Raw genomic sequence first — 13,905 nt, 5'->3', positions numbered from 1 at the left:
AAGAAAGAGAGAGAGAGAAAGGAAGGAAGGAAGGAAGGAAGGAAGGAAGGAAGGAAGGAAGGAAGGAAGGAAGGAAGGAAGGAAGGAAGGAAGGAAGACTTACAGCCTCAGCTTCACCTCAGCCCAGGAAACTAAGGTTTAGCATGCACCTGCAATCTGCCGGTCTCACTCCAATGGGCAAAACCTCTCTTGCTTAATAAGAAGGCTGTTGCTGCCAAAGCAAGTGTAGATGGCATTGATGACCATCTCCAAGTAGCAACAATATTTTCTTTTCTTTTTTTTTTCTTTTTTGAGACGGAGTCTTGCTCTGTCACCCAGGCTGGAGTGCAATGGTGCAATCTCAGCTTACTGCAACCTCCGCCTCCCGGGTTCAAGCGATTCTCCTGCCTCAGCCTCCTGAGTATCTGGGATTAAAGGCATGTGCCATCACGGCCAGCTAATTTTTGTATTTTCAGTATAGACAGGGTTTCACCATATTGGCCAGGTTGGTCTCAAACTCCTGACCTCAGGTGATCCACCCACCTCAGCTTCCCAAAGTGTTAGGATTATAGTTGTGAGCCACTGCGCCCGGCCTGATATTTTCAATCAGAGATATATGACATTCTCCATCTCCCCCCGAACCCACCTGCAGTTGGAAGCCACTGGTTTTGATAAGCCCTGAGCACTTTCTAAAGCCCGTTGGCCCTCTAGAGCTCTGGGGCAGCCTGGGCAAAGTCCCACCTCCTCCTGTTCTGGGCATGGCGACTCACAGGCTTGGCTCCTAGAGCTACGACGCAGGAGGTGAAATGGAAGAGAGTTATTGGGAAAACGAAACATGGATTGAGGACTTTTCTCTGAAGCCCCAGCATCTTCTTCCAAAGTTGGGGTGCAGATGCTCAAAGGACCCCAATAAACAAATTCACAAGTCATTCTAGTAGCTCCTCGTACTAACCTAGAACTTGCCACCGGCCATGAGGGCTGTCCCAGGTGGTCGTCAGATGCTTCTAAGTGAGGGAGGTGATAGACGTTTATTGAGCACTTCGTTTGAATCCAGTGGCTCATGTGTTATTTCATTTACTCGCCCAAATATTCCTGAAGGTAGATAGCAGAGGTGTAGAGAGGTAAGTAATTCCGTGGCCATCACCCCACTCCAAGCTGCCATCTCTTTTGCCTGACACCACAGTGTGCTCCCAACCAGCCCCCAGGTTCCTCCCTCCAGGCCTTCCTCCACCAGCAAATGCTTCATCAAACCACACCCGTGCTTCTCAGTGATCTTTGGAGCAAAGTTAAAATCCTTGACATCAAGCCCTGCCCCAGCGGACTCTTGCTGTCCCTGGCTGGTTCCAGGCTCTAGCCCTTACTCACTCCAGCCACACTGATGACTCCCTGTTGGTCAAACAGAGCAGCACCGGCTTCTTTCCTCCTTCCGGAATTGTGTATGCAGCTGCCCTGCCTGGGGTGCCCCTCCACACAGATGTGCATGTCATCACACATGCACACAGATGTGCTTGCATGTGTACACACATCTCTGCCTCATGCTTGTTCTTAAGGTCTCAGCTGCATTGTCGCTTTCTCAGGGAGGCCTCCTGGCCAGCTCCTTCTTCTCTAGAGTCTAGGTTAGTTCTTCCTGTTATCCCTCTCACTGCACCCTGTACTCATTCTTAACATGTACTTTGCACAACTGTCGTTCTGTAGGTATCTGCCTATCTATCAGCTTTCACTGCCTCCCACTGGTATACAGGCTCTGGGAGGCGGGGCCTGAGTCTGGTTTATTCTCCACTCGTGGCCGGTGCCTGGCACAGGGCTGAGTGTAGGCAACGTTACCCGGACGGCAAGCTCCTGAGCTGGGTTCGGACTTCCTGCCTGGAAACGCCATGAAAACACTGCCTCTATCTACACTTCCCATCAGTGCTGCAGGCTCCCCCAGGACCTCAGCACACAGAGAGGCTGCCCGGGGGTCTCTGGATGCTGACCCTGGTAGGCCATCTGTAGTCCCAGCTACTCGGGAGGCTGAGGCAGGAGAATGGCGGGAACCCGGGAGGCGGAGCTTGCAGTGAGCTGAGATCCGGCCACAGCACTCCAGCCTGGGCGACAGAGCGAGACTCCGTCTCAAAAAAAAAAAAACAATTTTAATAGGCGGAGTACGGCGGCTCACGCCTGTAATCCCAGCACTTTGGGAGGCCGAGGCGGGTGGATCACTTGAGGTTAGAAGTTTGAGACCAGCCTGGCCAACATGGTGAAACCCCGTCTCTACTAATAATACAAAATTAGCCAGGCGTGGTGGCGGGCACCTGCAGTCCCAGCTACTTGAGAGGCTGAGGCAGGAGAATTGCTTGAACCTGGGAGGAGGAGGTTGCAGTGAGCTGAGATCACGCCATTGCACTCCAGCCTGAGCAACAAGAGGGAAACTGTCGCAAAATATATATATATGTATAAAATAATTTTTATATAATAATATATATGTATAATATGTATAATAATAATATATATATATATCATAAAGATGAGGTCTCCTTAGTTTGCCCAGGCTGGTCTTGAACTCCTGGGCTAAAGTGATCCTCCTTCCTTGGCCTCCCAAAGTACTGAGATTACATGTGTGAGCCACTGCGTCAGGCCAGCAGTCACCTTTGCCTCCTACAGATTCCCGGTGAGGCCAGCATGGGAGGTCAGTGAAGGTCATCGTGCGGGTTGGCAGCGTTGACACCGCACCCACTGAGCTCGTGCTGCCCTTTGCCAGGTGCCATCTGCGGGGCTCTCCTCTCCACTTCCACAGCCGCTCCTCAAATGCCTCTTCAAATGCTGTGCTTGCCCGGTGGCATTCTCTGCACCCACGAGGGACCTGCCGACTCCAGCAGGCGGCCTCCTTTTGCAGGCATGAGCCAAAGGCCAAAATTCCAGTTCAGCGAAAGAAGGTCCTCCTGCGTTCGAGCTCACGGTGCCAGTCTCTTACCAGGGCCTTCAGTGTGCTCAGGTTAGCGTGTGCAGAGCCCGTACTTTCTCTTGGGACACTCCACTTGGGTAGATTTTTCTCTAAATTGGTCCTCTCCACCGTGACTGCACTGTCCAAAATGCAGGATGCTGAGCAGGGTCCCTGTCTCTACCCACTCAATGCCAGGAGCACTCCCCTCACCGGTTGTCCCCAGACACTGACAGATGTCCTGCTGGGGGCAAAATCTTCCCCAGTAGAGAATCGCTGCTCTAAGTAGGGCACTCCCGAGGACAGCACTGGGTGTCTGTGTGTACCCGCACAATGAGGGGCCTGCTGGCCTCTCACGGCCCCCTCTCTCTGATGCTGGAATGACAGGGAGCGGAAATGGCCCAGCCCACTACTCTTACCAGGGTCCCGGGAGTGCAGTGTGCATGGTGTAAGCTGTAGGGCTGGGACTCTGGGCTGAAGTCTCAGCTCTGCCACCCACTCCCATTAGACTCAGCAAGTTACCCCCTCTCTCTGTCTTGCCTGCCACATCCATAATGTGCGGATTGAAGATAGTGAGATCACTCCTGGGGTGCTTGTGAAGAGCAAGCACTCAGTATAACCTGAGATTGTTTTTATCAAGGTTAACCACAGTCGACAACTCAATTTTTCTCGTTGGGTATGAGAGGCAGCTGGCCCTGGGTCCCCCCTCAAGGAGATTATTTTATTTTATTTATTTATTTTTGAGATGGAGTTTCGCTCTTATCGCCCAGGCTGGAGTGCAATGGCATGACCTCAGCTCACTGCAGCCTCTGCCTCCCAGGTTCAAGCGATCCTCTGCCTCAGCCTCCCGAGTAGCTGGGACTACAGGCATGCGCCATTAAGCCCAGCTAATTTTTTTGTATTTTTAGTAGAGATGGGGTTTCATCATTTTGGCCAGGCTAGTCTTGAACTTCTGACCTCAGGATCCACTCGTCTCAGCCTCCCAAAGTCCTGGGATTACAGGCGTGAGCCACCACGCCCGGCCATTTTATTTTATTTTCAAGACAGGGCCTTGCTCTGTTGCCCAGGCTGGAGAGCAGTGGTGCAATCGTGGCTCACTGTAGTCTCGAGCTCCTGGGCTCAAGTGATATTCCCACCTCAGCCTCCTGAGTAGCTGAAATTACAGGGGTGCGCCACCACACCAGGCTAATGTTTGTATTTTTTATAGAGAGGAGGTTTCCCCATGTTGCCCATGCTGGTTTCGAACTCCTGGGCTTAAGTGATCCTCCCACTCTGGCCTCCCAAAGTACTGGGATTACATGTGTGAGCCACTGCACCCAGCCAAGGAGATTCTTAACGTGGGCATTTTTCTTTCTTTTTCTAAATTAGAGATGGGGGTCTCACTATGCTGTCCAAGCTGGTCTCAAGTGATCCTCCTTGACTCCTGGGCTCAAGTGATCCTCCTGTCTTGGCCTCCCAAAGTGCTCAGGTTACAGGCGTGAGCCACGACACCCAACCAACACAGGCATTTTTCAAGGGCACTTTGGGTCCCTGCCAAGGTCACCTGCCATCCACAGGATGATGATGGTCAGGGCATTGTTCCTCATGCAAGGCTGGCACTGAGGTGCCCTCTTGACCTCCTGATGTCTCTGGTAATGGTCACTGACTGCTCTGTTGAGCTGTGGTTTCAGGGCACCCCCAGGGCAGCCCACTTCCCACCCTGGAGTCCCCGAGAGGCCTGCGCAGCCTCTGGCCCACAGTTGATGACTGTGGGCAGGGTCAGGAATGAGCTGCCTGGGCTCCCGTTCCCGCTGTGCCCAGTCACAAGTTCTGAGACTTGGGCATGTCCCTGTACCTCTCCTGGAACCTCCTGTGTAGTGTAAAAATGATAGGAGCACACAGTTCCAGGGATGTCGTGAATGAATTACACGAGTTAATGTCAAAGGCTCTGGGTGCGGGATGCATCACACATAGTAACTCATGGCATTGTTATGATTCATTTAATTTTACAAGAATTCGGATAACAGAAAGCATTCAGTTGCAGCAGAACAGCCAAGCTCGTCCCGCCCGTCCCCTCCCACACACTTGGAGGCTCCTGTCGTGGCAATGTGTCCAGATGGTCAGGGAACTGCCTGGAAAGGCATTTTCAAAGTGGACAGACTTCCCTGATTTGTAGGTGGACGAGGAGGGTCGATCATGGAGGAGAAACCCTTCCCCGCTCCCGAAGGTCTTCCTGAGGCCCTGCCATGGCCATGCAAGTCTGGTTGAGGGTCTGCAAGATTACAAACAAAAATGATTGCTGGGGAGCCTGTGAGAAGCTGAATCCCAGGCAACATCCAGGGCCAGGACTAAGGTGGCCTCGGTCTTGGGGTGGGCTCAGGACGGCTGAGACAAGGGGGCAGCCAGCTCCGGGACAAGCCCTGCCCCTTCCCTCCCTCCAAGGGGTGGCTCAGGACTCAGTGCCCAGTGAGTCAGTGGGGGCTAGTGATTTGTAGGGGTGGGAGTCAGGGCCCGATGCTCCCCACCCACCACCCAGTACTGCTTTAAGGGGGAGCCCAGCCCCCCACTTGTGAGAGCAGGGCAATACCAAGAGGTGGGAAAGGAAGGCACACAGGGACAGCGCCGCAGTCGAAGGCTGACTTCTAGGCTAAATCTTCTTCCACTTCTTCACTCTTTCCTTCCCCCGCTGCTTCCTCTCCCTCCTCCACTGCCTGGTCTTCCTCTGGACTTGGTTGCTGCTGCAGGGGAAAGACAGCACAGAAGTGTTGGTGTTGGTGGGGGGCAGGCCTTCCCCACTCCCCTGGGATGTGAACCCCACGAGGCCCAAAGCAGCCAAATGGCTGAAGCCTGGGTCGTTGAGCACTCTGGAACCTGTGGTGCCAGCTCTGTGGCTGGCGAGGGTCCAGCCAGTACAGAAGATGGGCAGAACTGGGGGAATCTGGCAGACTTGTGTACATGCCTGGCTTCTGCCATATGCAGACTGGGAGGTCTCGGGCTAGCTCCTCCGAGTCTCCTTGGCTCCCTCACCCATAGAGAGGACGCGACACCTTGCAGGACTGTGGCCAGGATTAGAAATAGTGGGCATAGGCCGGGCGCGGTGGCTCAAGCCTGTAATCCCAGCACTTTGGGAGGCCGAGACGGGCGGATCACGAGGTCAGGAGATCGAGACCATCCTGGCTAACACCGTGAAACCCCGTCTCTACTAAAAAAAAAAAATACAAAAAACTAGCCGGGCGAGGTGGCGGGCGCCTGTAGTCCCAGCTACTCCGGAGGCTGAGGCAGGAGAATGGCGTAAACCCGGGAGGCGGAGCTTGCAGTGAGCTGAGATCCGGCCACTGCACTCCAGCCTGGGCGACAGAGCAAGACTCCGTCTCAAAAAAAAAAAAAAAAAAAAAAAAAAAAAAAAAAAAAGAAATAGTGGGCATAAGGACCCAGCCTATGTAAAATGGCTTCAGGCCGGGCACGGTGGCTCAAGCCTGTAATCCCAGCACTTTGGGAGGCCGAGACAGGCGGATCACGAGGTCAGGAGATCGAGACTATCCTGGCTAACACGGTGAAACCCCGTCTCTACTAAAAAATACAAAAAAATTAGCCAGGCGCGGTGGTGGGCGCCTGTAGTCCCAGCTACTCGGGAGGCTGAGGCAGGAGAATGGCGTAAACCCGGGAGGCAGAGCTTGCAGTGAGCTAAGATCCGGCCACTGCACTCCAGTCTGGGCGACAGAGCAAGACTCTGTCTCAAAAAAAACAAAAACAACAACAAAAAAACGGCTTCAGTACCACACGGTACTTTATGACCACCAGTGTTTTGGGCCAACTGCAGACTAAGAGAGAGACAGGAAGTGTGTGGCAGGCAGGAAGAGGAAGGGGCCAAGTTCTGTGAACCTGAACCCCTTCCAAGGCTCAACTTCTTCATGTAGAATGTTCAAGCCATGGTGAGAAGCACCTTTTGGGACTTATGTCACAAAGCATGGTGCCTGCCAGCCACCATTGCATTGTAAAAGGTGGCCAGTGTCATCTTTGCTTTCCACAGGGCTGGATAGGCCAGGAGTGGTGAGTGGGAGGAGCCCTGGACAAGGCATCAGAATCCAGGATTCTAGTTTTGCCTCCACCAGAAGTGGAGGGAGCTCTCTGCCCCACCTGTATTACCCAGTGTGAGAAGAAAACATCTCATAACCAAGTACCCTCAAATGCAAAATGCACCTGTGGAAATCACAACTTTAGACCAAGGGGGAGGGAGGCAGAAGAGGAAAGAAGTCACAAGGTGGAACCAATTATCTTCTCTGTGTGCTCATGTGCCATCCTTCGCTCTGTCCACTCTATCAGGGGCCAAGAACTTGCCATACAGCTCTTCTTGCAAGCAGGCGTCATGGGTGGGTGCTCTGTGCAAATACACTGGACCCTATCTCAGTAGGGCCCACACTTGGTTTAATGCTCTAGTGTCACCATTTTAAAATTCTTAGTACTTTTTAAATGAGGGCCCTCACATTTTCATTTTGCAGTGCCCCCAATCCCCAAGTCTGCAGCCAGTCTTGCCTATAAGGGTAAATCCTGGCATATACCCACTGTTTCTTTTCCTTTCCATGCTGCTCTTTGGTTCTTTCATACCTTGGCATCTTATCTGTGGTGCCTAAAGGAGGTGACCCAGACAGACAATGTCTTTTCTTCCTCTCTCTGCTGGTACAAAAGAGGGCCTGGAAGGTGACTAGACACCATCTTTATAGCAACATCTCCTCATTTTGCAGATGGAAATGAAGGAAGCAAGAAGTGAAGTGACCAGCTCACGTGATACAGCTAGAAAGTGCTTTAGAGCTGGGGCCATGGGCAGATGAGCTGACCACAGGTCACACTCCTGACACCAAATCTGGGTAAGCCAGCATGATGTGCACACCGCTAATGTCACAGCCCTTCCCTCCAGGGGTCTCAAGGTCCATTCCTCTCTGACAGCTCACTTACCTCTAGGACCCTTGTTCAGTCACTCAACACACATGTTCCCTCGTTCAGTCACTCAACACGCATGTTCAAGATGTGCCCTCTCTGGGAGGAAGGGAGGGAGGATACCAGGAGGCATGGAGTATGGTTCCTGCCTGTTGGGAGCCTGAAGTCTGTTTGGAGACTTAAGATTCTTTGGAAGGAAAGGAATGATTCTTCCCATTCGCCAGGTGAATAAATTAAGGTCCAGCAGGTAAGGCTACTTGCTCGAGGTCACCCAGGAAGTCAGCAAGCAGAAGCAGAACCCAAGTGCCATGTCTCCCACCCAGTCCCCAACCCACCCAACCCCTGTCCAGGCCCCTACAGGCATTGGCGTCAGCTTTATGGCGTCTGCCTCCTTCTTCTTCAGCTCTGCGAAGATGATGTCGAAGAACTCCTCTTCAGCCCTGCTGACCAGCACCTCCAGGTCTATGTCCAGATCCTCGTCCGTCTGCTCCTCGTCCCTGCCCTCCGCCTTGCCCTTCTCCTTCAGCCGCATCTCCCGGTGCCTGGCCTCCAGGATCTTCTCTCGCCGGGTCTCACGCTCAAACATCTGCATACATAGGGACAGAGAGAGCCGGGTGGGGAGAGGGCGGGACGGCAAGCGACTCCAGTGCAGGGGCCAGGTGGGGCTTCTGCTGAGCCTCCTCGCTCTCCATACAGTCCCTGTACTGTAGAGGTCTGTATCCAGGGCTGGTGTCAAGGAAGGAGGGCTGAATATTGGGGTTGGAAGGCTGCAGCAGGGACGCTGAGTTACTCAATGCCAAGGAGCGTGGAGTTGCAGGACCACAGACGGAAGAGCACCCTTTGGGGCTATGAAATATGGCAGACTTGGCCCAACAAGGACCAGCTCAATAGTGAGATCCCAGTCTCAGGCAGAGCCAGGAGGCTCTCCCAGCCTCAGCACAGGGGTTTTCCTTTTTTGTTTTGTTTTGCTTTGTTTTTGGGAGGGAGTTTCACTCTTGTTGCCCATGCTGGAGTGCAATGGCGTGATCTCGGCTCACTGCAACCTCCACCTCCTGGGTTCAAGCAATTCTTCTGCATCAGCCTCCAGAGTAGCTGGGATTACAGGCATGCGCCACCACACCCAGCTAATTTTGTATTTTCAGTAGAGACGAGGTTTCTCCATGTTGGTCAAGCTGGTCTCGAACTCCCGACCTCAGGTGATCCGCCCACCTCGGCCTCCCAAAGTGCCAGGATTACAGGCATGAGCCACTGTACCTGGCCCCAGCACTAGGGGTTTTCAATTCCACAGTGTTCCCCATGGTTCTGGGGAGTTGCCTACAGGGCTGCTCACTGGGGAAAGGATGTAGGAATGGATCTCAGTCCCCTTCTTCAAGCCCCCTTCCATCTGGCTTCTCTATTGGCATTCTACTAAGCCTTCAGGCCAGGCGCAGTGGCTCACACCTGTAATCCCAGCAGTTTGGGAGGCTGAGGTGGGAAAATTGCTTGAGCCCTGGAGTTTGAGAATAGCCTGGGCAACATAGGGAGACCCTGTCTCTACAAAAATTAAAAAATGAGCCAGGCATGGTGGTACATGCCTGTGGTCCCAGCTACTAGGTAGGCTGAGGCGGGAGGACCAATTCAGCCTGGGGGGTGGAGGCTTGAGTGGGCCATGATTGTGCCACTGCACTCCAGCCTGGGCAACAAAGCAAGACCCTGTCTCAAAATAAAATAAAATAAATAGATACAATAAAAGTAAAATAAAATAAAATAATTAGGTCAGCCACGGTGGCTAATGCCTGTAATCCCAGCAAAATTTTGGAGGCCAAGGTGGTCAGATCATCTTGAGGCCAGGAGTTCAAGAACAGCCTGGCCAACATGGTGAGACCCTGTCTCTACTAAAAACACAAAAATTAGCTGGGAGTGGTGGTGTGCACCTGTGATCCCAGCTACTCAGGAGGCAGAGGCAGAGGAATCCCTTGAACCTGAGAAGCAGAGATTGCAGTGAGCCGAGATCTCACCATTGCACTACAGCCTGGGCAACAGAGCATGACTTCGTCTCAAAAATAAATAAATAAAAATAATTAAATTAAATTAAAATACAATATAATACAATAAAATACTAAGCCTTCATTTGAAAGGTTCTGTCAAAAAAAAAAAAAAAAAAAAAAAAGGGTTATTTGAAACTAGACAAACTGACCAAGTCAAACCTCTTTGATTTACAGGTAAAAAAACTGAATCCTGGAGAGTGAAGTGACTAACTGAAGCCCACTTAGCTGCCCAGCAGTTGAGCAAGGGCAAATGGACATGCCAACACCTATTTATGGAGCCCATGTCAGCATACTGCACTGCCTCCCCAGAAATGTGCACCCATGTCCTAGGGGGTGGGAGGGAGGGGCCATCTATTTTCTGACCAGCCTGCTTTGTGGTGGGGCCAGGTCGGGACGTGCTGGAGGGGTTCTCCCCAGGCATGCGGTGCTTACAGAAGAGGCTATGTTCTTCTCATTCCTCTGGAGGGTAGAGAGCCCAGGCGAGACCTCCAGCAGGGTGGTTGTCCCCAGCTGGGATCCGCAGGCGATGAAACACCCATTGTCCTGCACCCGGAGGCAGAAGAGGGCCTCGTCACACACCTGTTGAAGGGGCCGGGCAGACCCAGGTAGAGGAGAGAGAAGCAAAGTTACATGTGTCTGATTAACTGGCCCCTGGGGAGGCTCAGCCACTTGGCTCTGTTCAAACACCCTCAGGGACGCTTCTGCCCCACAGGATGAAGTTCAAACTCGGAGACTGGCTGTCAAGGTCCCTGGCTTCCCTGCCTCATCTCCCGCCCCACCCCTTCACTTCTGCCTTACGGTCACCCTAACGCCCCCACCCTTTCATGGCCCCAGCCAGCAGGGCTCCGCTCTGGCCTCCCTGACATGAAGGGGAAGGTCCAGCAGCCAACCACCAGGGGCTCTGAAGGAATCAGCCTGTGGACAGGAGATGCCAGGTACCTGCTTTTGTTTCTTTTTAAATTTCCCCCAGGTGGTTTTGTTGTGCCACCGGGGTGCCAAGTCCCCCAGGCCCCTTAACCTTTGTAGGAGCACGCACTCCAAAGCAATCTCTGCAGTCAGCCTGCACACGGCTCCTCCACAGAGGCCCAAACGCACCTGGCCACACACTGCACACGTGCTTACAGTACCCCACACTCACACCCACGCCGGAGCCTGGCTCCCTGAGGACCGGGATGCACGGGGAGGGATATGCGCGTGACCTTCAGGCTGAGGGCGGGGTCGCACTGCTTGAACACAAAGTCCCAGATGTCCAGGGTTCCGTCCATCTTGGTGGTAAAGAAAACGGCCGGCCTTATGGGGCTCCAGGCGGCATCAGTGAGGTAAGCCATGTGGTACCTGTGGGAGGTAGCCAACATCACGGTTGGAGGGACAGAGGCTTCTGAGCCACAGCTCGGCTCATTTGGTCCCTTCTGGGCTCCAGGGTATCAGAGTCTTGCTGGGCGGGACGTTCTTCCTTGTGTCTGACTTCTAGCTGTGCTGACCTCACTCACCCACAGCTCACAGGTTGCCTTTTTTTTTTTTTTTGAGACAGAGTCTTGCTCTGTTGCTCAGGCTGGAGGGCAGTGGTGCGATCTCGGCTCACTGCAACCTCCGCCTCCTGGGTTCAAGCCATTCTCCCGTCTCAGCCTCCTGAGTAACTGGGATTACAGGTGCCCGTCACCACACCCAGCTAATTTTTTTATTTTTATGAGAGATGGGGGTTTCACCATGTTGGCCACGCTGGTCTCAAACTCCTGACCTCAGGTGTCTGACAGGCTGCTCTTTAAAGCGTTCTGGGCTGGTCATGTGCAGTGGCTCATGCCTGTAATCCCAGCACTTTGGGAGGCCAAGGCAGGAAGATCGCTTGAAGACAGGATTTTGAGACCAGCCTGGGCAACATGGTAAGACCCTGTCTCTACAAAAAATAAAAAAATTAGCCGGGTGTGGTGGCAAGCACCTGTGGTCCCAGCTCCTCGGGAGGCTGAAATGGGAGAATCGCTTGAGCCCAGGAAGTCGCGGCTGCAGTGAGCCATGTTTCTGCTGCTGTACTCCAGCCTGGGCAACAAAGTGAGACCCCATCTCAAATAAAATAAATAAAGGGCTCTGAGCACAGTCCTTCCTGTGGGCTGGCCACTGGCATTTCTCTGCTGCTAACTCCAGGCTGCAGGCACGTGTCGCTGTACCTGGTCCCAGCCCTGGGACTCATGGATAGGAGTCAGAGGAAGGACATACCCAGAAAAGCTGTTACTACTGAGATGAGGAGAGTGGCATTTCCTACTTTGTTTCATGTGGATTTTCAAGAATTTCTTCAGTGAAAATTGAACATTTTTTTAAAAAGAGACACACACACGTGCACACACAGTGGAGCCTTCAGATTTTCACCCAGACCTCTTCTCCCTTCCTGCATTGCAATATAGTTGTAGCTGGGCCCCTGGTGGGCAAGGCAGAGACTACATTTCCCAGTCACCTTTGCAGCTGAGTGTGTTGACCGGTAGGCCACAGTGGGAGAAATGATCAAGACGAAGAAAGGATCTGGGCTGGGCGCGGTGGCTCATGCCTGTAATCCTAGCACTTTGGAAGGTTGAGGACAGTGGATCACCTGAGGTCAGGAGTTCGAGATCAGCCTGGCCAACATGGTGGAACCCCACTTCTACTGAAAATACAAAAATTATCCAGGGGTGGTGGTGGGGGCCTGTGATCCCAGACACTCAGGAGGCTGAGGCAGGAGAATTGCTTGAACCCAGGAGGTGAAGGCTGCAGTGAGCCAAGATCGTGCCACTGCTCTCCAGCCTGGGCAACAAAGATACTTCACTTAAAAAAAAACAACAAAAAAAAAAACACTGGAGATTTTTGGACAAACAATGAATAAGTTTTAGTATAAGTATATACCAAATATTGCATGGGACATACTTATACTAAAAAAAAAAAAAATTAGTTTTTTTTTTTTAATTCAGATTTAACTGACAACTATTCTTTTTTTTTTTTTTTTTTGAGATGGAGTCTCACTCTGTCACCCAAGCTGGAGTGCAGTGGTGTGATCTCGGCTGGTCTTGAACTCTTGACCTCAGGTGATCCACCCGCCTCGGCCTCCCAAAGTGCTGGGATTACAGGCATGAGCCATCCTTCCCAGCCCTCTTTTTTTTTTTTTTTTTTTTTTTTTAAAGACTGAGTCTCACTCTGTCCCCCAGGCTGGAGTGCAGTGGCATGATCTCAGTTCACTGCAACCTCCAATTCCTAGGTTCAAGCGATTCTCCTGCCTCAGCCTCCTAAGTATCTGGGATTACAGGCATGCACCACCAAGCCCGGCTAAATTTTTGTATTTTTATTAGAAACGGGGTTTCGCCATATTGGCCAGGCTCATCTTGAACTCCTGACCTCAAGTGATCCTCCTGCTTCAGCCTCCCAAAGTGCTGGGATTACAGGCATGAACCCACCGCACCCGGCCCAATGCCAAATATTCTTATTTGTCTAACCCTATGCAGGAGGAGGACAAGGGAGACCCAGGTTCTAGGACACAGGTCCATCAAGTCCCTCTAGGAACCAGCCCTGTGAAAGGCCTAAGGGTGCTGTGTTTGACACCCTGCCCTCCCTGTTCCTTTCACACAGCCCTGGCAGCCTGCAGGACCTGATGACATTGGCAAGGCTCCTATAGCCTGTGAAGGGCTTCATGTCTACTGGGAACCCCCTACTTGCTATGAGGCCTGGAACTGTGGGGAAAAGAAAGAGAGATCAGACTGTTACTGTGTCTATGTAGAAAGAAGTAGACATAAGAGACTCCATTCTGTTCTGTATTTGAGATGCTGTTAATCTCTGACCCTACCCCCAACTTTGTCCTTGCAAGAGACATGTGCTGTGGTGACTCAAGGTTTAAAGGATTTTGGGCTGTGCAGGGTGTGCTTTGTTAAACAAGTGCCTGAAGGCAGTATGCTTGTGAAAAGTCATCACCGTTCTCTTAATCTCAAGTACTCAGGGACACATACACTGCCAAAGGTCGCAGGGACCTCTGCCTAGGAAAGCTAGGTGTTGTCCAAGGTTTCTCCCCATGTGATAGTCTGAAATATGGCCTCATGGGAAGGGAAAGACCTAATC

At 52.3% G+C, this 13,905-nt stretch overlaps 1 protein-coding gene across 2 annotated transcripts in view; it reads right to left on the bottom strand.

The window, feature by feature from the left end:
• Positions 1 to 4,856: 4,856 nt before the first annotated feature.
• The window catches only part of DNAI2 (dynein axonemal intermediate chain 2), a 43,631-nt gene continuing 34,582 nt past the window's right edge, over positions 4,857 to 13,905 (bottom strand). For both annotated transcript variants that reach the window (XM_028836750.2, XM_077972631.1), the window contains exons 10-14: positions 11,037 to 11,172; positions 10,270 to 10,416; positions 8,169 to 8,396; positions 5,463 to 5,613; positions 4,857 to 5,147 (exon numbers count right to left, since the gene is read on the bottom strand). In XM_028836750.2, the coding sequence (XP_028692583.1) occupies positions 5,518 to 5,613; positions 8,169 to 8,396; positions 10,270 to 10,416; positions 11,037 to 11,172 (607 nt within the window). In that variant the 3' untranslated portion in view covers positions 4,857 to 5,147; positions 5,463 to 5,517. The remainder of the gene's footprint in view (positions 5,148 to 5,462; positions 5,614 to 8,168; positions 8,397 to 10,269; positions 10,417 to 11,036; positions 11,173 to 13,905) is intronic.

This window comes from Macaca mulatta, chromosome 16 (assembly GCF_049350105.2).
Source record: "Macaca mulatta isolate MMU2019108-1 chromosome 16, T2T-MMU8v2.0, whole genome shotgun sequence".
NCBI lineage: Eukaryota > Metazoa > Chordata > Mammalia > Primates > Cercopithecidae > Macaca > Macaca mulatta.
Note: the sequence above shows the minus strand (reverse complement) of the source record. Positions and strands in the feature narration are given on the sequence as shown.